Genomic DNA, 24,281 nt, shown 5'->3' with positions numbered 1-24,281 from the left:
AAATGTGAATTAATTACAAAAATTAAAGTTATTAATATCTGAATATTTTTTTTTTATAATAATTTGCTCATTGTTAATAATTTATATTTTTAATATAACCAATATTAAGTTTCAATAACAAGTTAAACTAAATAATGATAAAACTAGAAAATTTTTAAAGAAATTAGGAAAAAAATTAAATAAAAATAAAAATTTATTTTTTTTTAAATATATTTGATAGAATTTTTTTATAATATTATTTATAAATCATATTTCTAATACACATATTTAATACAAAATGCAACTTTGATGAGTACAAAATATTGAGCTTTAAGCCATATTATTTTAAATTTATTAAATTTATGATTGCAGATATCCCCTGAAACAAAAATTATATATAAAATTATATATAAAATATTTTATTTTAATTTGGCAAAATATTTACGAAAGCGTTAATTATATATGTAACAAAAAAAGTTAAAATCAAAGTTGAAATCAAATTTATTTTTTCACGTGATACGAAATGAAATTGACTATAAAAATTAAATTTATTTTCTTAAATAAAATTATATCAAATTATGTCTTTTTTGAAATCATTCACTTTTATCATCAACTTTTATATATATCTTTTTTAATAATTTTAAAAATATTTCAACTTTCACTCTTAGATGATTCATTTTAAAAATAAGAATAAATATTATTTTGAATAAAATTAAAAAGAATTTAAATTTGTTGACAAGTTTTTAGTGGATTTGAATAGAATAATTTTTCATTACTTTATTGTGATATATATGTCAAATTAAAATCTAAATTAATCTAATCTCATGAATCAGTTAACAATAGTTTCAAAACAAATTCTAAACAAAATGATTTTAAGGAATGATTAAATTTCTAGTTGCACATGATCTATATATATCTGAGATTAAACAAAATTCCTAATATTTGATATTTGAAATTGATTTAATATGCATTTATTTATGATTTATATATGACAAAGTAATTAAAAATATTTAACTTAAATTAAAAAATAAGAATATAAAATATAAACTTCTGATAATGATTTAATTTTTCTTAAAATGATTAAAATTTTTCTTAAAATAATCTGATCTTTTTTTTAATTTTTCTTATGTATATATTTGTATTATATATGTATATTGCAACAAAATATGTAAAGAAATTTCATTCAAAAGCATAAAGAAGTAACTCTTCTATAAATTAACCAATGTTACTTAGATAAAAGTATGTTTTCTTACAAATTACAATGTACAATATATATATAAAAATCTTACGGTAGTTTCATTCTCATAAAAACCCAACAGGTAATAAATGAGACAATAACACTAATAAATCCAACACATATTAAAAGAATTCTATTGAGCTTAGGTGTTGATGGATTATGTGTTTGGTCTAATACTATAAAACCAATTCCACCTAAAGTAAAAAGAAAACTAGATGCCAATCCTTCCATAATATATTGCCCATTTACTCGATATGGCATGAATGCTACCTATAAAAAATGAATAATATAAGTTTTAAGAAATATTAATATAAAATTATCTTTAATTCATTTACTTACAGGCCTTGTATGACCATGTTCATCTGTTGTTGAACCTACACTGGGTGGTTCCACAATTACATCGTATATTATACCTTTAAAAAATTTATTATAAAAATATAAATAATATTTATCTCATTCTATTAAAAAAATTTATAAAAAAATTGGCTATATTCCTAACAAAACTTTAGAATATGAAATGCAATATATGATATATTCAATCAATTCAAAGATTAAAAAAGATATAAATAGAGATATAAATTATAAAAATTATTTTTCAGAAAGCGTTTTTTTCGGAAATTTTATTTTAAATTTTTTTATATTTTTAAAATAGTATTCATATTTATAGTATTATAATTAATAGCAAAATAACAAAATAATATAATATATACTAATATATATATATATATATATTACATATTAATAGACAAGAATATGAAAAAAAAATTTTGATATATTATATGTTATTATAATTATATTAACATAGTCGATTTTTTTTATGAATATTAGATTTAAATTGGATTAGATTTATTTTGCTTGCCTTAAAAGTCTGAAACTAATTTTTTTTTACTTTTTTCAAAATAAATGATATTTACTGATTTCTTTTTTTATTTTTTTTAATACATACACATATATATCATTTAGATTCATGAGAAGTAATTTTTTGACAAATTTATCAAAATTTGTTAAAATATTAATAAAATATCTATATAAATCAAATAAATATTTATAAATAAATATTATAAATATTTTTTCTATTGAATTTTGAAATAAATATAAACTAAGTGATTATTTTAATGACATTTTCATGAAAGCAAACTTTAATTAACTTTTTAATTTTTAAATATTTTTTAAAAAAATTTTCACAAAATAATTCTTATAATTTTGTGATTTATTTATTAAGACAAAAAAATTAATATATATCACATATATTTCATTTCCTGAGAGTTTGCTAAGAATGTTCCAAAAATTGTTGTTCTATGCAATTCTAACCTCCAGTTACTAGAAAATATGATAAAAGTATAAATGAAAAAACTATCATAGCACTAGGTTTCACAAACCATGATGGCTTCTTTAATTTTAAGTTAGGTACTTCTAATGCTAAAAATGGTAAACGATATATATATTCCATATTTAAATCAAAATTAAAATATTATATGCACTATAATCACGTCGTCTTTTAAAATAACATACTTCAACATTTATTAGGATATTTAATAGATGGCAGTTGTGATAATATTCTTTGTATTTTTCGTGCCAAATTATTATTATTATTGCTTAAATTGAATTTAATTTGATAATTTGTTTTTTATTTTAAAATTAAGATATAATAAGATTTAATAAAATGATAAGCATATTTTTAAAAAAAGAAATTTTTAAATTTCTTTATGTATTTTTATAGATTTCAATGTGCAGAATTCAAAAACAACAATCTTAATTGTTATAATTGAAATAATTCAAAAATTATTTGTATACAAATTTGTAAATTTTTTGGAATTTTTGTTAGTTATGTTAGTTATAACATCATGTTGGATTTTTACTCAACCTAATTGGAGGATAGAAATACCAGCATGCGATAAATTCAAATTACTTTTCTTTGTTAAAGAATGTTATATTTTAAATATTATATTTTTGATTCAATTTAAATATTAATTGCATATTAAATAAGGCTAACATTTTTGGAATTTATTTGTTAATGTTTATAAAATGATATTGAAAAGTCTAACATTTTTAGTGCTTCAAAATAATAAAATTTATAATAAAATTTAATCCAATATTTTTAATATTTTTATATTTTTATTATTTTTAAATTATGTTCTACTATATATTATAATTTTAGTTTAATTTCATAAATAAATAAGATCATATATATTAGTCAAAGAAATTCTGAGTAATTTTTCCATCTAATTTTATACACATGTGGCGGTACGAATGGATGACAGATTTATATTACTTAACCTAATTGAAGTTGAATGAAGTAATACTTTTGATCAATTTAAACTATTAATTCTATGAATTTAATAAATACTATAAAATATTTTATTCGCAATACAATTTTATTTATAAATAATAGTTTTAACATAAATATATATATCGTGATAGATAAAAGTACAATTACATTAGTTCATAAACTTATTTTATAGTGTATAATTTTCATATTTAATCAATTTAAATCAATAGCAAATAAATAATAATCATGCAAGAAAGTGCCCGTGTATCACCACGGGTTTTTACTGCAATACAAAATGTAGACATACCGGTTTTAGCTGTATGTTCTCATAAAGAAATACGACCAATTTTACCATGTTTAGTTCGAATGAGTCTTATATCTCCATTAGATGTAACAAAAGAATGTGTAGAACAAAGAAAACAGGTCTTGACAATATTATCTGGAATTGAATCAGTAAATTCAATAATTGCATTACTTTCAATTGACTTTCATGCATTAGAAACAGATGTTCGAAAAGAACAACAATTAAGGTTAGTTTTATTGTTGACATTTTTTATTGTTCAGTATTGTTAAATATATCATAAATTATATGAAATATATTTACAAGAAAAATATGATTTTTTTTTTAGACAAAAGATGGGAAGTTTACAAAGAGATAGTGTACTTACTCAGTCATTACAAAGTGGTCTTGCTTTGGAATTTGAACGCAGTGAGTCTACTAGAAGAATAAGATTAGTATTGAGTGAATTATTATACATAGCTTCTCAAGTACAAGAACAACAGAAAAATCAAGAATTTCAAATTAAACAATCTGATTTATTTGATAATGCAGTATATATGGAAGAGATTAGTTATGTGATTTGTGTTGCTTTATCAGAATTACCAACAGTATTATCAATATTGGATATAACAGAAACGTTATTACATGTTAAATATGGTCCAGAAATAATTTGTTGGATAGTTGCTAATATTCCTGATAGTTTTTCTGAAGTTTGTGCACATTTAATAGCTAATGGAGAAAGACAAGAAGAATCGGCATTAGGCAGAATTAGAACAATGGCTTTGACAATGCTGTGTCAAATGAATCCAAGTCAAGCATTAGCAGTAAGAGCTAAATGTGTAGAACTTTGTAGAATGCCTGCTTTAGCAATAACATTAAGTTTGGAACATGAAAATATAAATAATACATTATCAGAAAGTGATATAGTTGCTTTTGTATCAGGATTATTACTTGGTAGTGATCAACAAGTAAGAACATGGATTGCAATGTTTATTAGAAATGGTCAAAAACGTAAATGGGAATCTCATACAGCATTACAGTCTTTAAGAGAAGAATTACTTAAGCGATTACAAGCAATGACTTCTCAAAATGCAGGTCAATTACAAGAAAGTCAAGTTGTTCAAGCTAGTGCATTATTACGTCTTTATTGTGCATTAAGAGGCATTGGTGGTATTAAATTTCAAGATGATGAAGTAGCAATGATAGTACAATTACTGACATCTCATCCTCCTCCATCACCAGCTGGTGTGAGATTTGTCTCTTTAGGTCTTTGTATGCTTATTGCATGTTCTTCCTTAATAGGTCATCATAATCTTGAAAAACGAAGCATAGAATGGGTGCAATGGCTTGTACGAGAAGAAGCTTATTTTGAAAGTGCTAGTGGTGTAACAGCAAGTTTTGGAGAAATGCTACTTTTAATGGCAATACATTTTCATAGCAATCAATTATCAGCTATTTGTGAACTTGTATGTGCAACTTTAGGTATGAAAATACCAATTAGACCAAATAATTTAACTAGAATGAAGCAAATTTTTATGCAAGAAATATTTACTGAACAAGTTGTCACTTCTCATGCTGTAAAAGTACCAGTAACAGCCAATTTAAATGCTAACATTCCAGGATTTTTACCTGTTCATTGTATTCACCAATTATTGAAGTCAAGAGCATTTGCTAAACATCGAGTACCCATAAAAAATTGGATTTATAAACAAATTTGTAATAGTGTGCCACCATTGCATCCAGTTCTTCCTGCTTTAGTTGAAGTGTATGTTAATTCAATATTAGTAACAAATAATAAAACATCAGAACATACAAACAAACCAATTACTGAAGATGAAATTAGAAGAGTATTTCAAAATAGTATTTTTGGTGCAAATTTTGATTTTAAGAAGAATATTAACAATCTTCCTCAAACTGAAACAGATGGTATGGATATTGATATTTCAAAACCTTCTCTTACATCACAACTATTATTATTATATTATTTATTGCTGTATGAAGATGTCAGATTATCTAATATGCATACTTTTATATCACAAGATAGAAAAGTTAAATCATATTCAACTGAATTTTTATCTGAATTACCAATAAAATATTTACTTCAACTGGTTCAAAGAGATCAAATGAATTATGCTGGTTTATTTTCTCCTCTTCTTAGACTACTAGCTACACATTTTCCTCATCTCTCATTAGTAGATGATTGGCTTGATAATGAAATGATTAACATTGATTCTACAGTAACAAATTATGAAGATGTAAAAATTACTGATATCATGATTATAGAAACATTTTCTCATATTCAAACATGTCCTTCAAGAACAGGAAGACTTCTGAGACAATTAATGTTAATGAAACCAACTGATATTTGGCCTCATGCTGAAGTTCTAATTCATTACTTTAAAGCAACCTTAAGTCCAAGAGTTCCTAGGTATATTCAAGGTAATAATTTATTTCTTTAAATGAAATATGAAAATTACTATATTAATGCTTTGAAAGTAATTCTTTCTTTTTTCAAAAATCAAATATTTAATATATATCATTTTAATTAATAGAATATTATTAATTTATTTTACTAATGCACAATATACAATTTATAGTAGATTTTCTCTCTTTAATATTGTTTATATTTATAAATATATATATAAAATAAAAATATAATATTCAATTTATAATTAATAATAAAATATTATATTAGTATTATTAATATTATTAATATTTTTTATATATGTATATATAAATATTATAATACATTATTAAATATATTTGTAATAATAAATTAATTTAATTATTTCAGAATTATATAAACAAATATGGCTTAGGCTAAATACAGTTCTACCAAGATGTTTATGGGTTTTATCAATAAATGCTTTATTGATAGAAAATTCTCTTGTAAAAAATGTTTTTTTAACACAAGAAAATATTGTACTAGATCCTTTACAAGTATTGAGATGTGATACAAGAGTTTTTAGATGTGCTCCAATTTTATCTGTTATTTTAAGGTAAAAAAAAAAAAAAAAAAAAAATTGAAAATTGAAAAACGAGTTTTTAAACATTTAATATTTAGTTAATATCATTATTTCATAATAAATATTTTTAGAATATTACAAGCCGCATTAGCAGCCTCTCGGTCTCAATTATCTAGACATATACAAGACAAACCATTAACAGAAAAAATTGGTCAATTATCAAATGAAGCTGAAAGAGAAGATTTAAGAACAGCATTAGTAGCAGGTCAAGAAAGTGCAGCTGTTCAAATATTATTAGAGGCATGTTTAGAAACAGAAGAAGATAGAGAAACTCCTGGACAAATGTGGTCATTAAGAGAAATACAAAGTATAATCTGTTCATATTTACATCAAGTATTTATAGCAGATCCATCATTGGCTAAATTAGTTCATTTTCAAGTATGTGTATAATTTATTTTTATTTTTGCTCATTAATAAATAAAATATATTTAATATTAAGTGTTAATATGTCATTATTATATAAAATAAAATTTAGTATAATATATCATTATAATATTTATAGGGTTATCCAAGAGAATTGTTACCTATTACAGTTACTGGTATTCCTTCTATGCATATTTGTCTTGATTGGATTCCTGAATTATTGTCACAACCAGAACCAGAAAAGCAAATTTTTGCTGTGGATTTAGCTTCATATCTTGCAATTCAGTATGCTTTACCAAAGGCTTTAAGTGTTTCTCGTTTAGCTATTAATACTTTGATAACACTTTTAGGAGTATTATCTGCTAAAGACAGAGTGATTTTATTTATGCCTGTATTACCAGCATTAACACGTATATGTTTAGCTTTTCCACCATTAGCTGAAGATACTACAGGTTTATTATTACAACTTGGAAGAGTTAATTCTGCACAAGCAGCTTTAGGAGACAAATCTGCAGATATTTTATGTCATGAAGTTAATGAGACCTTTTGTATGTTATTACAAAAAGCAATATTACAATCACAAGTATATTAAAATATATTTAATTTTTTTATGATAATTATGACTATTTAGTTTATTCAGTTAACAATTTATTCTATTTAGTAAAATATCTGAACTAGTATTTAATACTTTTTAAATATCAATTTATTATTATTATTATATTATTTTATTTTATAAAATAGTACTTATTAAGTTTTTTTTAAATATTTGTTTATATGTTTAAATAATTGTTCTACTGAATAATTATATATATACCATCATTCATAATTATTTAAATCATAATTTTTAAAATAAAAAAAATGAAAAAATTAAATATATTATTAAAGTTATTCATTAAGCCAAAATAAATGTAATTAGTTTATGACATAATGAACTGTAAAATTAAAAAAATTTATTTGACTGATTATTTATTATTATTGAATGAAGTGTCTTCTAATTAATGAATTTATTTTTTGGACAAATTATTACTTTAATAATATTTTCTTTCATATATCTTTTTCATTTGTTTTCATGTATCTATTAAAGTAAAAAATATATAGATAAAAAGTCTATTATTAATTTAAAGGAATTAACTTTTATATGTAGATTGACATCTTAAAAAAATCATTTATATTAAATATAATAATACTTTTTGTATATGTTCTTGAATATGTCCTTTTTTAATGATTTTAAATTAACATAATTTAAAAATGATATGATATTATTTTAATATTTTATACATATATTTGTAATTTCGAAAAAATTTTTAAATTTTTAATTATAATTTATTATAGAATTAAGTTCTATTAATATATTTTTAAATTTTATTTAATAAAATTTGAGTTTTAGATTTAGTGAATTATCTAATAATAGATAAATAGAAAAAATGTTCCTAAGATCAAATTTAATTGCAAAATTACATATATTAATTATAATATATGATGTATATTGCATACAAAATATGTATAAAATTTATATTTTTCATGTATCTATTTTTAGTCACTAACATTCACAAATATTTTTGTATAATTTTTACAAATAAATATATTTTAAAAAAATATGATGCTATTTAATAGTATCATTTTTAATATGCTTCTTATTTTCCATAATATTCATTTAATTCTATTTGAAATAGAAAATATTTTTTTTCTATTAACTTTAATTTTAAATTCTAATTATATTTATTTTTAAATAATATATATATGCAATAATATTTTTAAATAATATATACAAAATAGTACAACAATAAATAAAGATTATACAATTTAATATTTAACATCAATTTAAATTATTTTTACTTTTAATAAATTTTTATATCTTAAATAAAGATAATATAAATATTAATAAAGCAAACCAAAATATGAATATTACCCAAAAAATATAAAAAATTTTTATTTATTTATGATCAAATTATCTGAAATTTGCGCGCGCGCGCGTATAACATGTTTTTATATTATATATGTATACAGTAAAAAAAAATTACAAGAAATTACAGAATATAATGATATCTAAATATTACAAAAACCAATTAAATATTGGTAGATTGAAAAAATATTTTATAGAAATTATATTAGAAACATTCAAAGAATTCAAAAAAAATCTACAAAAATACATATGCATATGAAAAGAAAACATTATTTTCCAAATTATAATATTAGCTTATGTTTTAAATTTCTCGAAGCAACTACTAAAAAAAAAAAAAAAACAAGTAAAAAAAAATTGAAATATATATTTTTATATCATTTACAAGTAGAAATTATTTATATCATTAAAAATGTAATTTTTTTGGCAATTTTTGATAATTTATTCAGAGTTATTTATTCGAAAAATTAATGAATTCAAAATATAAAAATATATAGATTTTAAAGAAATATATCATAATATACAACATCTGGATATTTGCAAAGAAATTTAATTTTACTTAATTATTTTTTAATTTTTATTTATAATTATTTACATTACTTACATTATGTTAACTTATATAATTTAAAAATCAAATTCTTAAAATTTATTGAAATAAACTATTTAAATTGTTGAATTTAAATAAATGAAATTTAATATAAAAAAAAAATTATTCTGATAATTAAAAATATTCTTTATCTGGCCATTTTAATCTTTTTATTAATATGGATGTAATATAAAATTCTATTATGATTTTTTCTAAAAGTGAAAATTTTAACTCGTAAAACCAAGCATATAGATAACAATTATTTATAGATTATTTATAGATCTCTGTTCACTAATTCAACATTTTTTTATATTTTAAAAAAATCCTTTAAAAGGATTCTTATTTCTGATAGATCTAATATAATCAAGAAATAATATTGGCCAAAAATTTTATATTCGTAAATAAATTCGAATAGTTCGAATGACAATAAATGAATTAGATGAAACATATATTTTCAATTAAAAAGATCGTCAAATGACTGCAATCATAAAGTCATTCCATTGTAACTAATTGACAATTGACGATTAAAAATATCGTACAAATCTATTTTCATTTTTTTGATTCTTATTCCACTTGGATTCTTCATTTTCATATAGTGAATCTATATATTCACATAAAAAAACTTTTAAGCATGTTAATTCAAAACTAATATAAGAAGCAATGCAATAGAAAATATGCAGCTCCAATTATTAGATTCTATTTCGATATATCTACTTTTTAAAATATAATCAATAGAATTCACATTTCATTATTGAAAGTCTCAAAAAAAAAAAAAAAAAAATAGAAAACAAATGATATGCGTAACAATAATAATAAAGAACAGTTTACCCTCAAACAACACAGGTTTTGTTACACGCAAATATTTTTTGACAAATTTTAGAGTCATATATCTATAAATTATAAATTACATTTCACACACATGCACAATATTTTCCATTGGATTCCAATTGGATCCATTCATACATACATATAAATAAATATATTTATATGTATATGTATATATATTATACCTATATATATATTTTTTGTCTTAATCACTTTTCTAATTAATTTTTTAAACTTATTTTATTGTAAAAATATACATTAAATATATAATAACACATATACATACATAGTATGTATACAAAATAAAGTTTATTGTTCAATAGTTCAAAATTATTGTACAGTTAAGATCTTTAAGATGAAAAATTTTATACAAAATCTCGATTATGCAGAAATTTGACATTTCTAACCTTCATGTTGTTTGAGGGCTATCTGTACGCCAAAAATAAAGGAAATAACTATAATAATGTATATAAAATTATGTGACCGATTTTATAGCATTGGAGCAATTACATATTTAGTATTAACTATAAATAAAAATATTAAGAATAATTCTTAATAGTATATAACATTTAAAGCAAATTTAGAAATATAAAATTTAGTATATTCCAAACAATGCATATATATATTATGAAGAAATTTTATATATCAATTCATGATTTTCGATTCTGAGATTCAAAATATTTGATAATTATACAATATAAAAAAATCAACTCCAACGATTTTGATTTGCATATATGTAAAGAAAATAATTTTCAATATTTGTGAAAACAATTTAATTAATGTTTAAAACTTTTAAATATTTGATATTTGTTAAAATGTTATTTTAATATTTGTTATTTGTTAATAATAAAAATTTTGATAAATATTTACAAAATAATCACATTTTCTGATTTCAATAGGATATGTTTTTTGATATTTGTTAAACACAACATTCACACATAACATTCTAAATAATTTTTCACACATTCATTTATATAATCATTTTATTTTAAGATAAGATAAACAAAAAAATTTTTAATACTATATATTTAATATTATTTTTTTTTTTTTATACAATTTAATCAATTTTAGATTAGACTTCAATTTATAACATCTAAAAAATGTTATAATCAATTTTATTCATTTCAATGTATTCATTTCAAAATATAATTCATTTCAAAATATAAACATATATTGGATTTTATATTTTTAAATTTTTTTAAATTAAATTAATTGATTAAATTTTTTCACAATCTATAAAGAACAATTTTTTAATTGATTAAATTGATGATTAATTTTTTATTGTTTAGGAAGTTTTTTTAAGAAGTTTGAAAAAAATAACAAAGAAGAAAAAAAAATGAGGAAGAAAATAAATGAAAATGCAAAAATAGATAAAGGAAAGAGAAAAGGAAATGATAGAATAAAGATAAATTAAAAAATGAAGGGAGAAAGAATAGAAATATAATGAATAAAATATATGATACATTCTTAGATCTAATTTAATTTAATATAAAGTTAAATTTAAAGAAAATGTGCAATAGTATTAAGAAAAGCATATAAAATAAAAGAAATTAAGATTAAAATAATAGAATAAAAGAATATATGTATAAATAAGAGAAAGATAAGTGTCCTAGAAGAAGAAATAAAAGATTGACACAAATTTACAAAAGAACTTGTAAAGAATAAATAAAAAAATAATTTTTCTTTTGAATTATCAAAACTTTTTGTTAATAATTTTCTAATAAATAATAATCAATAGTTAAAACTTTTTGAAAATTATTCAGAATTGTTATTTCTTTCAGATTATTAAAAAGTTAAGGTCATTGGAGCTGATTCCAACTTAAACTATATAAGTACCAAATATTTTTAAAAGATGTTCTAAATATGATTATTATCAATAAATATTATCTCGTAATATATCTAATTTACGATCTGAATATATATTGCATTTATTATACTATGTACAGAGTTCCACTACAATTCACGAGAATGCGCGGAAATACATTCATGTATACGAACGCACACAATAATAAAATAAATTAATTTCATTATTATGGACACATAATATAATTATATTGCAGAAAAATTGTTCATGTGAATACGAATTATTTAGAATAATATTACTGTTTCAATAGATATGTAGATATTCACACAAACAATGAAACGAATAAATTCTTATGAGGAAAAATACGAATATATACGAATTTTTTGTCAAATGTTGTCGAATTTAAAAGAATACGCATTTAAAAAATCTCTTATTAAAATTTTTATTAAGAATGAGATGTACCATAAATATTCAATTAAGATCTACTAAGTTCAATGAAAAAGTTTTCTAAGTATTTTAAATTAAGAAATACATAGCAAAAATGACTTTTATCCAATTTTAATCATGAATTGTTAATTCATATAATTTTATGATTAAATATAATATTTCTGTAATATAATCACATATAACTAATAATTGTATAATAATATATTATAAATAATAATAATAATATATTATGTAATAACATTGAAGTAATAATATATTATGAATACTTTCATAAAGAATACTTAAATTTATTGAATAAAAATTAAAATTGTTACATGAAAATTGACAAAAGTCATTTTTGTTATGAATTTTTCAATCATCAAACATTCTATTATAAGAAGTTAAGAAAAGTATCATAATTTATAAGTACTTAAAATTAGAGTTGTATGGGATTCCGATTGGAATGGAAAAATTGGATGGGCTTAAACAAAATTTCGAAACTTTTATATTGTTGTTATTCCAAAAAATTCTAGATATGAACAATATGAAAGTTTTGAGATTTCATCTGATCGCATCTAAATTAGTCCATAATTTTGGAATTCCTCCAATTTTTAAATATATCTTTAATTTTAAATATTTATAAATTTTTCAATTATATTAATGTAACAGAATGTTTTTGATGATAAAAAATCTGTGAAAAAAATAAATCTTTTTAAATTTTTATTCTTTTTTTTTATAAAGAGATTTCAAAACTTTCAAAATTCCGAATAAATATTAAGATTCCCACACACCTCTAAAAATTTATAAATTCAATGATTTTCATGCATTAGACTCGTTAATTTTTCAATTGATTGTAGCATGAACACGAGCGAAAAATCAAACTCGTTTTAACATATCGAAAATTTGTGCATCATTTAAACCCAACTATTTTTTAGAATTTTTAACCATATGTATAAGAATTTATTTGTTTGATTGTTCGCGCGTATAAAAATAAATACATATCTACTAAAATAGTACCTTATTTCAGAAGAGCGACTCGTGTGAATTTATATCCATTGTAACCATATAGACATTCTCTGTAGATAGCTTATACAATGATAAATATACAACATTTCTGAAGATAGTCTGCGATCAGTTGATGAAGGTCTATAACATATAGATACATAATATATATATATATATATATATATAATTATATATATTATATATATGTTATATATATACTGAAAATCTGTTCAAGGATATTGTATATTGTTATATTGCATTTAGATGATACTAATATTACATATTACAAAACTTCACTAACTAACCGCGATCTATCTGCAGCATCTAAAATCCTTATATGAGAGTATATGTTTACAGACAATGCCTGTAAATCTATACACACCTTAAATGACTTCATACGAGCGAAGCATTCAAACCAAGCATATTGTATGCTTTAATAAGAATCATAAATTTCAATATTTTCAAGTTATTTTTTTCAACCAACTATCGTTGGTAAACCTATTTTAATCAAAAAAATTTTTTCACCATTTTCCTAAAACTAGTATTTTTTTTTTCCTTTTTTTTTGATATTGATGTTATACTACTACTTCTAGATTCATCACTTTGGTCCATTAACAGACCATTACTGCTTGTTTCAATATCAGGATCAATATTTTCTGAAGATGGTTTTGAAGAAATAAGACTTACTTGTACAGTATTATCATTAGAATCACCTGAATTTTTATTCCATTCTTCATTCATATCATTTGAATAAGATTTTCTTTTCTTTCTTGTACTTAAAGCAGTTTTCATAAAAGAAGATGTTACACTTAAGCTTGTATCCTTTAATATGCCACTAATATTTAAAAGATCTTCAGATTCAATAGCAGTTTGTTCGCTATAATGAACTTTTTCTGGAAACACATCTGATGACAGCAAATTTGATTCATTTGAATTTTTAATATATGAATTATTTAACTCAGAATTTTGAATAGAATCTATTTTGGAATTATTAGTGCATAACATCATATTACATCCTGTTTCGTGAACATTATTGAACCATTCAATTGTATTTTCCGGGACCCAATTAAACTTTTCACAAGCTTGTTTTCGAGAAACATTTGTATGTAATACTTCAATAGACGAAACAATTTCTGGTGTTATATCCGCTTCATGTGTAACATCTATTTGATTTCTGTACTGTGTAATTGGATACATATTGATATCATTATTTACATTTGTTTGATTACTAATTGATGTAGTTGTTTTTTTACGTTTCTTTTTTTTTTCCTTTTTTATTTCATGAGATTTATCAATAATCATTAATTCACGATATGTACCCGTAATGTTAGAAGCTATTTCGCTTGGTCTTCGCTTTTTTGTTTTTTTCATATGTGAATTAAAATTCTCTGCACTTTTACGACGCATCGCATCTTTTTCTGACTGTTGTTTTACTTTTACTTCAGCTTTTTTATGGTTACTTCCCCAGCAATAAATTAAAATTAAATATATCACAAGAACTTCTGAACATATTAACAACATATGTTGACCTATCATAGAAATTTTTCCACGCCAACTTTCACGATCATATAAAAGATCTTTTATTGAATTAGAAAGATTAACGACTTTTTCTTTTAAAATAGCAATTTCTTCTATTCTCTTTGTTTCGCGTTCATCTCTTTTTCGTGTTTCTTCATTCATTGCTGAGACTGTGCGTTCAAAAGATCTTTGCATTTCTTCTACTTGCTTTTTATATCGACGACTTAATTCTTCTAAGTACTGTCCACTTAAAGACATATTTATTTCTAATGCCTAATAAAAATAATAATATTATTAAAACCTATTTTATATATTTTAATATATATTATGTACAAGTATTAAGACAAATGTTATATTTTTATCGTAAAAATATAAAAATTTAAAAAATTACATAATATTTATTATATATTATATGATAAAAGTATTATTTATATAATAAATAATTATACTACCTTGATTCTATTAGATAATCTTAAAAAAACAGATTCTTTTTGTGGTTGTGTCACTGAAGTACTTGCAGTAGGACCATTTTGAATATGTGTTGCTTCTCCTTCTAAATCTTTTAGATCAGACAATAAATTATCAAACATTAAAGAATCTTGAGAAGGTAATTTAATTTCTTGATCTGGAATTTCTATTTGTTCTTGTTTTCCTTCTTGTTCCAGATATTCTTTCTCCACTTTATTTGGTATATTAGCAAATTCCAAAGATTCTATATCTGATATCATATCATCACTTGCAAATTCATTGCTATCAGTAGTAGTTATTGAAACAGAAACAGTTGTTTGAGGTGAATTTTCAATAGAAATACTAGGAGTTGTAAATGGTTCTTCAGAAGCTTTTAAAATTGAATGTTGATCAATATTTAAAGATACAGGAACAGTTGTTAACACTTCAGCTTGAATAGTTTCTTCAATTTCTAAAATTGGTAATGATGTTTCATTCTTGATTTCTTCTTTTCCAAAAGTTTTAGTAGGTTTTATCTGCGAAGCTATACTTTTAAAGCTAGATGAAATTTCAACAGGTGTACTAGTGAATTTGCTAGTTTTTATAGATAGTTCTTGAGTATCTTTTTTAAGTTCCTGAGAAGATGTATATATATTTGAATTCGAAGTACGTGTTGCTGTATAATGAAATGATTTAACTGTGTTACTATTGGAATCTTCTTTATCTCTATCTGATATATCTTCCTTAATGATTTCTTTAAAATTATCAAACTGTATTTCATGGCTTGCATTCATTACCATTTTACATTCTTTTATTGCTAATATATTACAAAGTGCCGCGATATATTCAGATTTAAGTATGGACGTTATAAATGTTAATTGAAAACGCAAATTTGAATCAAACATTTTATCAAGTTTGTCATATTTTTCTGTTTTTTTTACATTTTCATTTTTTTCTCTTATTTCTTTCTTTGCAAAAGTTTCAAATTCTACACCATGAATCTTACAAAGTCCATTTTGTCTTAAAGTTCTATTCACAAGGTCAATTTTAAGTAATTCATTTAACTGTTTTTCCCTACAACTAATTAATTGAAAAACTTTTGCAAATTTTTGATCTGAACAATGATCACAAAGAATAGTATATCTTGGTGTGGTACAACTAACAAAAGAATTTTCAAGAATATTACCACTATCTATACTTTGTTGAATTTTTGTAATGTTATTACAAGTCAAATCACTAGACTTTACTAATACTTCAGCTGCCTTCTTCATAATACTTAATACAGCATCTCTAGCACTACCAAACAAATTTCTTGGTGGTTCACCATTTTCAACATCCAAAACTTCTTCTTCATCACTATCTTCTTCGTCATCTACATTTACATGCGTTTCTCTCGGAATTTGATTCTCTGTCTCTGTTTCAAGAACTTCAAATTCACTAGTACCATAAGCACGAAATAAAGAAATAGGACAAAAATGTTCAGATCCATAATAAGTTTGAAGTTCTACTTTTATAAATTTTCCAAAAAGATGTGGTTGTAAAGCAAAATTTTGGATATCTTTTACATTTTTCGCAGTAAATTGACCAACTGGACTCCAGTCTCTAGTAGGAAAACGATCACTTATATAAACTGAAAAATCTTTTGGTGATGAACTGAAAAGTTCAAAATTGGCTAATTCAATTTTCTTGGCTTGAATTGCTTCACAAAGTTCTACCACGAACCATATACGTGATGTACATGTATTAAGCATATATTCATCTCTAGTGGAAACTAAAACGCTTCTAACGCTTCGCGCCTCTGGATTTGCAGCTACAATTTTTGCACCACAATCTGGAGAAGCATAATTTTTAGAACGAATTTTCATTCCACCGATTCCTCGTGTTGGCGCTCCAGAATTCTGAACAGATACATTTGGATGTGCTATAAAAAATATAAATATATATAAAATAGTTAATATAATTAAAAATTAAATCAATACTGATAATATAATATAAGATTTAATATTCAATATCAATAATTTAATATCAAATAGCAAAATTTAATACAAGAAATTTTTTTTATAAATAATAGAACATGATTTAAAAATACCAAACTTTATATCTTTAAAATATATATATATTTTTAAACATATTTGAAAAATGAATAAAAATTTCAAATAGAATTGATATGCAAAATGAGTAAAAAAATTTTGCAATTTTTTTGCAAAACAAAAATATTATTTTTAAAAATAATATTTATTTGAAATTTTATTGAATTTTATATTATAATTATATAAAAATATATAAATTATTTATTTTTATTAAAATATTTTAATATAGATGTTATAGAAAAATAAGAAAAATTGTACTAATTTTATATTTTTTAATATTATAATTATTGAATTTATAAATAGCATTTACTTTTTTTCCTTTCAGCTTCTTCTAATCTTTTTTGTGTCCATTCGCTAAACGATGGAATATCTTCATGTGGATTTGAAGATCCTACAGATCCAATTCCTTCACCAAAAACAACTGCAGCAGTTTCATCTCTATTATCTCCTACTAATCGGGCTTTAGCATCAGTATCACTTAATTCTGGAGTTGTTGTCATTTTATTGCAAATTTTAGAAATTTCATCTTTAGTAGGAAGTACTTTAATACTATCTTCAACTTTTGAGTCTGATCCATCAGTAACAATAGGTATTTGTTCAGCTCTTACTACTACTACTAATTCAGGTGTTTCTTCTTCTCTAACTGAATTTGTCAATAATAAAGATTCTATGTTGAGACTATTTGTTTCATTAGATTTTTCAGTAATTTCATTTATAATAGGTAGTGCTTGTATACTAGATAGAATTTCTTCTTGTTCTTTTTCTATTTTTTGACCTATATTTCTTAATTTCTTGCTTTTTGAAAACTCAGGATTAAGATTTGATTCTGTTAAACTTTGCGATTCTGTTACAGTCGTATTCATCAAACTTAAAATTGTTTGTTCATGTTCAGAAATTCTGTAACAGAGAAAACTAAATATATAAATGTCTTTGATAATTTGCAAAATATTTTTTTATATGAAATAATTAATAATATAAATATCCAAAAATTTTATTTTATTTTTTATTTAAAAAAATCAATAATCAAATTTTTTTATTTAATGTAAAAAATTTTAAAACTTTTGTAATATGATTTAAAATTTTTTAAATATAATTAAAAATTTTTATCAGATTTATTTATATTTAATAATAAAGAGATGTTTAAAGTAATTCTTACTACAATATTTTTTTTATTGTTTAAATTAAAACATATCAAAAATGTTGTATTTTTAAAATATATCATTTAATTTTTTCCTTAATTAGCAATAATATTTTTATCATAAAACTAGTTAAAGATTATTATAATTATTACTATTCTTTTTTATACAATAAAATATACATTTTATTATAATAACTTATCAAAATAAATAATATATTTATATTTTTTCTATCTAGATTTTTTTTTGTTTTTTTTTTATCTTCTTCATTTTCAATTTATTCACTTAACTACAAACATTATCTTATCAATTATTATTTTAACATTATCTTATCTTTTGTTTTATTTCTCAGATACAAATTATTAATTATTGTTCATATTTTTTTGTTTCTAATAGTAATTTTAATAAGACTATTAGAAAATTAAATATTTCATACATTATTACAATCATGCTGCAATATTTTTTAAATTATTCTCATTGTTTCAGTAATTTTATGTGTAATATATTAAATAAATTTATCACTTATGTATATAAGGATTTTTCAAATTAATTGTGACTTTAATAGTCTCACATAGATATCATGGTAATATTCATGTAAAAATAAAAAATTTTTAGAATGCAAATATTATTTTAGTAAAATGAATAGAAATTAAAGCCAATACATATATATTTCTGTAAAGATTTATTTATTTTTCATTTATTGTACAAAACATTGAAAACATTCTACAAGAATATATATAAATATAAAATAAATTTTTATTTTATCATTTTCTTAATTTTTTAATTTAATAACTATAAAGTTTAAATTGAAATTCTAATAAGAAAAACTTTTGAAATATATATAGAATTTTATATATTGACTATATAAATTCTAATAGAAAATATAATAGAAAATATATATAAAATTTAAATGTATGTTTCAATAATTATATTTTAAAAAATTCTAAATAAAAATTAACAATCATTAAAGCATTAAGCATATAAAATAATGTTTTTGTTTGTAAACAATTCATATTTAACAAAATCAAAAAGAATATAATAGTATAAACTTTCTTTATGTAATTAAATATAATAAGATCTTTTTATATAATATTGATAAATATAAAAACTTACTTGGCTTGAGTAAAACTTTCCACTACAATATCTGTATCTTTATAAGAATTCTCTTTTTTTCTTGCTTCACCATTTATGATAGGTTCAAAGGTTGTAGATTCTTCAATATATTTTTCCTAAATTTTTAAATATGTATTAAATATTTTTACATAGATATATATTTTACAAATAAAAATTAATATAATAATTTTTAACAATATTTAACATTTTAATATTTTATTATATTTATAACATACTTTATTTTAATCCTTACTTCTAATTTGTGTAGATCATATAATTCAGTAATTGGTATAGTTGTATCTAAATCATCAACTCCCATATTTATCACCTCCGTATTATTATCAGTCTCAGATGTTTCATTTGTTTTAATAGAAGAAGAGTAATAACTGGTTTGTGCATTTTCAGAAGCTACTATGATAAATAAAAGTGCACTGTAAATAAAAAAATACTAAATAGTAAAAAAGACAAGTTTTAAATATTTGAAAAAATTATTTTTCTTATTTTGTTTTAAAAAATAAAATAAAATCATTTTTAAATTATACAAAGATAAATACATAATAATCTAAATATAATAATAAATATCATAATTTAAAATTTTATAAAATTCTTAAATTATTTTTATATCAAAATAATAAAAAGCATGAATTGTTGAGCATATTTAAAAAAATTTGTATTTATTTTATAATAAACTATATTTAAAACAAAAAATAAAAATTAAAAAATATATATTATGAAATAAATTTAATTTATATTTTTATAAATAATTTATATATAACATTAATTGTATTAATATTAATGTAAAGGATCAGGATGAGATGAAAATCATAATATAAGTAAAAAAAGCTATTTTTTACATAAAGAATTAAGTAAAAAATTTGTTATGAAATTTTATTTTCTAAGGCTTCATTTCCAAAAAAATAGATTTTAAAAATTTATCAAATACATGATTTATAAACATATAGCAATAAATTATCTTCTGTATTAAAAAAAGTACTTCTATTGATGAGAAACTATTTAATTTAATAAAATAGAATACTGTCATAATTTACTATATCAGTTATAAGTTTCTGAGATTAAAATTATTTGTGTTAAATCAGTCGCGTTGGTACAGTACCTTCTAATCGCCACATTTTAACCCCTTGATTTTCACTTATGAGAGCATATCAAACAGCAGGTATAAAAAGATGTTGAAAATATTATACAACTGAAACAAAAAATCATGCAAGAATTTGAAAAATTAAAAAGCGAAAACATATTAGAGTCCATTAGTTCTTCTTTAATTTAAAATACTGAATTATATATGCAACAACAGGGATAACATTTCCAACAATAAAAATAATAAAAACACAAACAAATAATCTGCAAAAACCTGTTGTATCATTTGAATTATATTAGTATCAACATTTATAATAATATAAAAAAAATATTTGTTATCAGTAACAAAATTATTATAGCCAATTCACTATTCAGACACAAATAATATAAAGAAATACTCTTACTATAGATTATTGAGAAGAAGTCCTCTGAAAGGAATGCAGGTTTCAATGGATATTTGTGATAAAGGGAATACAATCATAATAAAATAGGCATAGATATTGGCCTCATATCTACAAATAAAATCATAATAGCATCTCATGTAGGTGAACAAGAAGGGAGCTGAATATTTCCCAGCAATGCATAATATACTTACTTATATGTATATAATATATATAATATATATCTGATGAATTATTAAAATCAATTTTCTTGGAAATAAAGCTTTATACAAAAATTTCATATTAAATTTTTTACTTATTTTTTACAAAATCATTCCCTATTCAATATATTATTATTTTTATTCCATTTTTTATGATAAATTCATTGTAATTATTATAAAAAATATGTATTAAATATGTTAACATATGAATTAATAAAATAATATAAAAAGAAAGATATATATATATATAATTAATATTAATATTTAATATTATACAAGATGAATTATTCAAAATTGAAACATATAATATTCTTGTTGTTTCATTCATTCAAATAAAATCTTAATAATTTTAATTTAATTAATTTCTTAAAAAAATAAATCAAAAATGAAAAATAATATCTTAATAATATTAAGTTTTTTATTTTTATATTTTTAATATGGTATTTTTTATTTTGATATTATTTGATAAGAATAATAATAGAATAATAATTATTTTTTATGCCTACATATATATGTATGTGTGTGTGTCTGTGTGTGTGTGTGTATACATATATATATATTTTTATATAATAATTATAATATTTTAGTATATATATATTATTACAAAAACTATATAAAATGCTAAACATCATAAATGTAGATAGATTATCTGTTTTGTTTTTTAGATAAAAAAAAATTAATATTATATTACAAAAATGACAATATTTTTAAAATCCGTATCTTATATTTTTTTTCTATTTTGTAATATAAAAAGATATAAATCTTATTTTAAAACAATAAATAATTTGAAATTATAAATATTATATATAACTTTTAGAAAGATAATTTTATTACAATTATAATACTATACAATATATTTTTAATAATTATTTTTAATAATTATTTCTTTCAAAAAAAAATATAATATAAATAAAATTAATCTTTTTTTATATAAACTATTCTAAAATATTTTCATCAAATTTCATTTTATATAACTTAATATACTTTTTACACTTAATTTTAGTTATATCATAAAAGAATATTGCAATAAATTTCATATAACATGTATTTTTATTTATTTGTAAATTATTTGTATATAGTTTAATAAAAAAAACATTTAAAATATTTTTTCTTATCTTTAGATTAAATATTTTTATATTAAAATATTAAAAAAAGAAATTAAAATATCTTAGTAAAAACAAAAAGTATGTAATCAAAATATAATTTAGTAAAAAATATATTATTTCAAATATCAATTTTAAAGTCTTTTATACATTTTATATATAAAATATATAAGATATATATAAAAATAAAAAGCAATTAATTAATATTATAAAAATACAAAAATAATTATTTTTATTAAAGATTTTCATTTTTCATAATTTAATTACACATGTATGTAAATTGTTCATGAGAAAAAAAGACGAAATACTTACCTGGAAGCAACTGATATAAAAAGTAATATCTGATACACGTACGTAATATAAATCTTCATTTCTTTAAGTGCTTACATTACTCTTCTCATCAAAAATTTTACTGTCAATAAATGGATATTTTTGTAAATGTACAAATGTATCATCACTTTACCACTATACTATCGTCACTACCGCCGTTACTACCGCTACCGCTATTATCATCGCCTCTATCACCATGTTCATAACCCCTTTTATAACCATCACTACTATAACAGTTACTACGCACCAAAAATCTGACGTGGTACAATTAAGATGGTTCCAATATAAAAAAGATTGAATTATCCATAAATTTATTGCATATCGTTTATCGTGTTACATTAAAAATCATTTTAAATGAAATATCATGTAATAAATAATACGATTTTGTAGAAAAAATGTACATTTTATGTATATCTTTTTATATGTAATGAAACCAGCTGATTCCAGTAACGCATGCGCAGTAGGCATCTTATCAATAACTTTATTTAATAATCTTTTACAATATTATATTTAGATAATTATTGGATTATTGGACAATTAAATAATTAATATTTTTTAATATTAATAATAAAAAATCAAATAAATATTTTTTAAATATTTTAAGTGTAAAAATTAAAATTAATTTGTTTTTATATTTTTAGACATATTTTTGTATTTTGAAATTTCTTTATATATATATATTTTAAATAATTTAAATATTTATTATTATTTATATTAATTTTAAAATTCTATAATTTCTAAATAGATTTATTTTATAGATATATTTTATATGTAAATCAATTATATATATATTATTATATTTCACTATTAATATTAATTTTATTATCGATATTAAAGGTTAAAATAATTTTAATAAAAAAAAATCTTTTTAAATATATAATTCATTTTTTTACTATCTTTAAATAATTTTAAAAGTCTAAAATTATTATTTTTATTTTTTAATAAATTATATGTTAAAATTTCCAAATATTTATTTATAATAAAAATCATTCATAATCATATAAAATTTGTTTCTCTTCCTAAACTTATATAACTATTTTTCATTGATAGTATATATTTTTATATATATTATTATATTTTATATTATTACATCATATATATTTCTATATTATTATAGTAACATTAAATAAATTCTATTATTAAATATA

General features: G+C 20.6%; 3 protein-coding genes across 12 annotated transcripts; 1 reads left to right on the top strand and 2 right to left on the bottom strand.

Annotated features, from left to right (window-relative positions):
- Positions 1 to 192: 192 nt before the first annotated feature.
- On the bottom strand, positions 193 to 3,468 carry LOC100865095 (oligosaccharyltransferase complex subunit ostc-A). Its single transcript, XM_003689601.4, has 4 exons — positions 2,528 to 3,468; positions 1,556 to 1,629; positions 1,269 to 1,486; positions 193 to 358 (listed from the first exon to the last, which is right to left on the bottom strand). The coding sequence occupies exons 1-4, from the start codon at positions 2,664 to 2,666 to the stop codon at positions 340 to 342; spliced, it is 450 nt and encodes a 149-aa protein (XP_003689649.1). The 5' UTR covers positions 2,667 to 3,468; the 3' UTR covers positions 193 to 339.
- IntS2 (integrator complex subunit 2) lies at positions 3,447 to 11,891 on the top strand. Of its 2 annotated transcripts, XM_086903252.1 has the most exons (6): positions 3,447 to 4,015; positions 4,115 to 6,204; positions 6,560 to 6,764; positions 6,863 to 7,169; positions 7,294 to 7,439; positions 11,755 to 11,891. In XM_086903252.1, exons 1-6 carry the CDS (start codon positions 3,732 to 3,734, stop codon positions 11,765 to 11,767), a joined length of 3,045 nt encoding a protein of 1,014 aa, XP_086759378.1. In that variant the 5' UTR covers positions 3,447 to 3,731; the 3' UTR covers positions 11,768 to 11,891. The 2 variants fall into 2 exon arrangements, with proteins under 2 accessions (XP_086759378.1, XP_003689648.3); XM_003689600.4 differs by lacking the exon at positions 11,755 to 11,891 and having other exon boundaries at positions 7,294 to 8,345.
- On the bottom strand, positions 9,614 to 24,133 carry LOC100869170 (SUN domain-containing ossification factor). Of its 9 annotated transcripts, none has more exons than XM_086903249.1 (9): positions 23,116 to 23,335; positions 21,504 to 21,611; positions 21,119 to 21,208; positions 20,258 to 20,435; positions 20,005 to 20,120; positions 18,066 to 18,652; positions 15,671 to 17,586; positions 14,083 to 15,491; positions 13,724 to 13,841 (listed from the first exon to the last, which is right to left on the bottom strand). In XM_086903249.1, exons 4-8 carry the CDS (start codon positions 20,321 to 20,323, stop codon positions 14,208 to 14,210), a joined length of 3,969 nt encoding a protein of 1,322 aa, XP_086759375.1. In that variant the 5' UTR covers positions 20,324 to 20,435; positions 21,119 to 21,208; positions 21,504 to 21,611; positions 23,116 to 23,335; the 3' UTR covers positions 13,724 to 13,841; positions 14,083 to 14,207. The 9 variants fall into 9 exon arrangements, with proteins under 9 accessions (XP_086759371.1, XP_086759375.1, XP_086759373.1 ...); XM_086903247.1 differs by having other exon boundaries at positions 18,066 to 18,667; positions 23,116 to 23,258; XM_086903248.1 differs by lacking the exon at positions 23,116 to 23,335 and adding an exon at positions 21,695 to 21,817 and having other exon boundaries at positions 18,066 to 18,667.
- Positions 24,134 to 24,281: the final 148 nt, after the last annotated feature.

Source organism: Apis florea, unplaced genomic scaffold (genome assembly GCF_048593485.1).
Source record: "Apis florea isolate Af1SG1 unplaced genomic scaffold, ASM4859348v1 contig_2291_pilon, whole genome shotgun sequence".
Lineage (NCBI taxonomy): Eukaryota > Metazoa > Arthropoda > Insecta > Hymenoptera > Apidae > Apis > Apis florea.
This window is presented reverse-complemented; position numbering and strand designations above follow the sequence as displayed.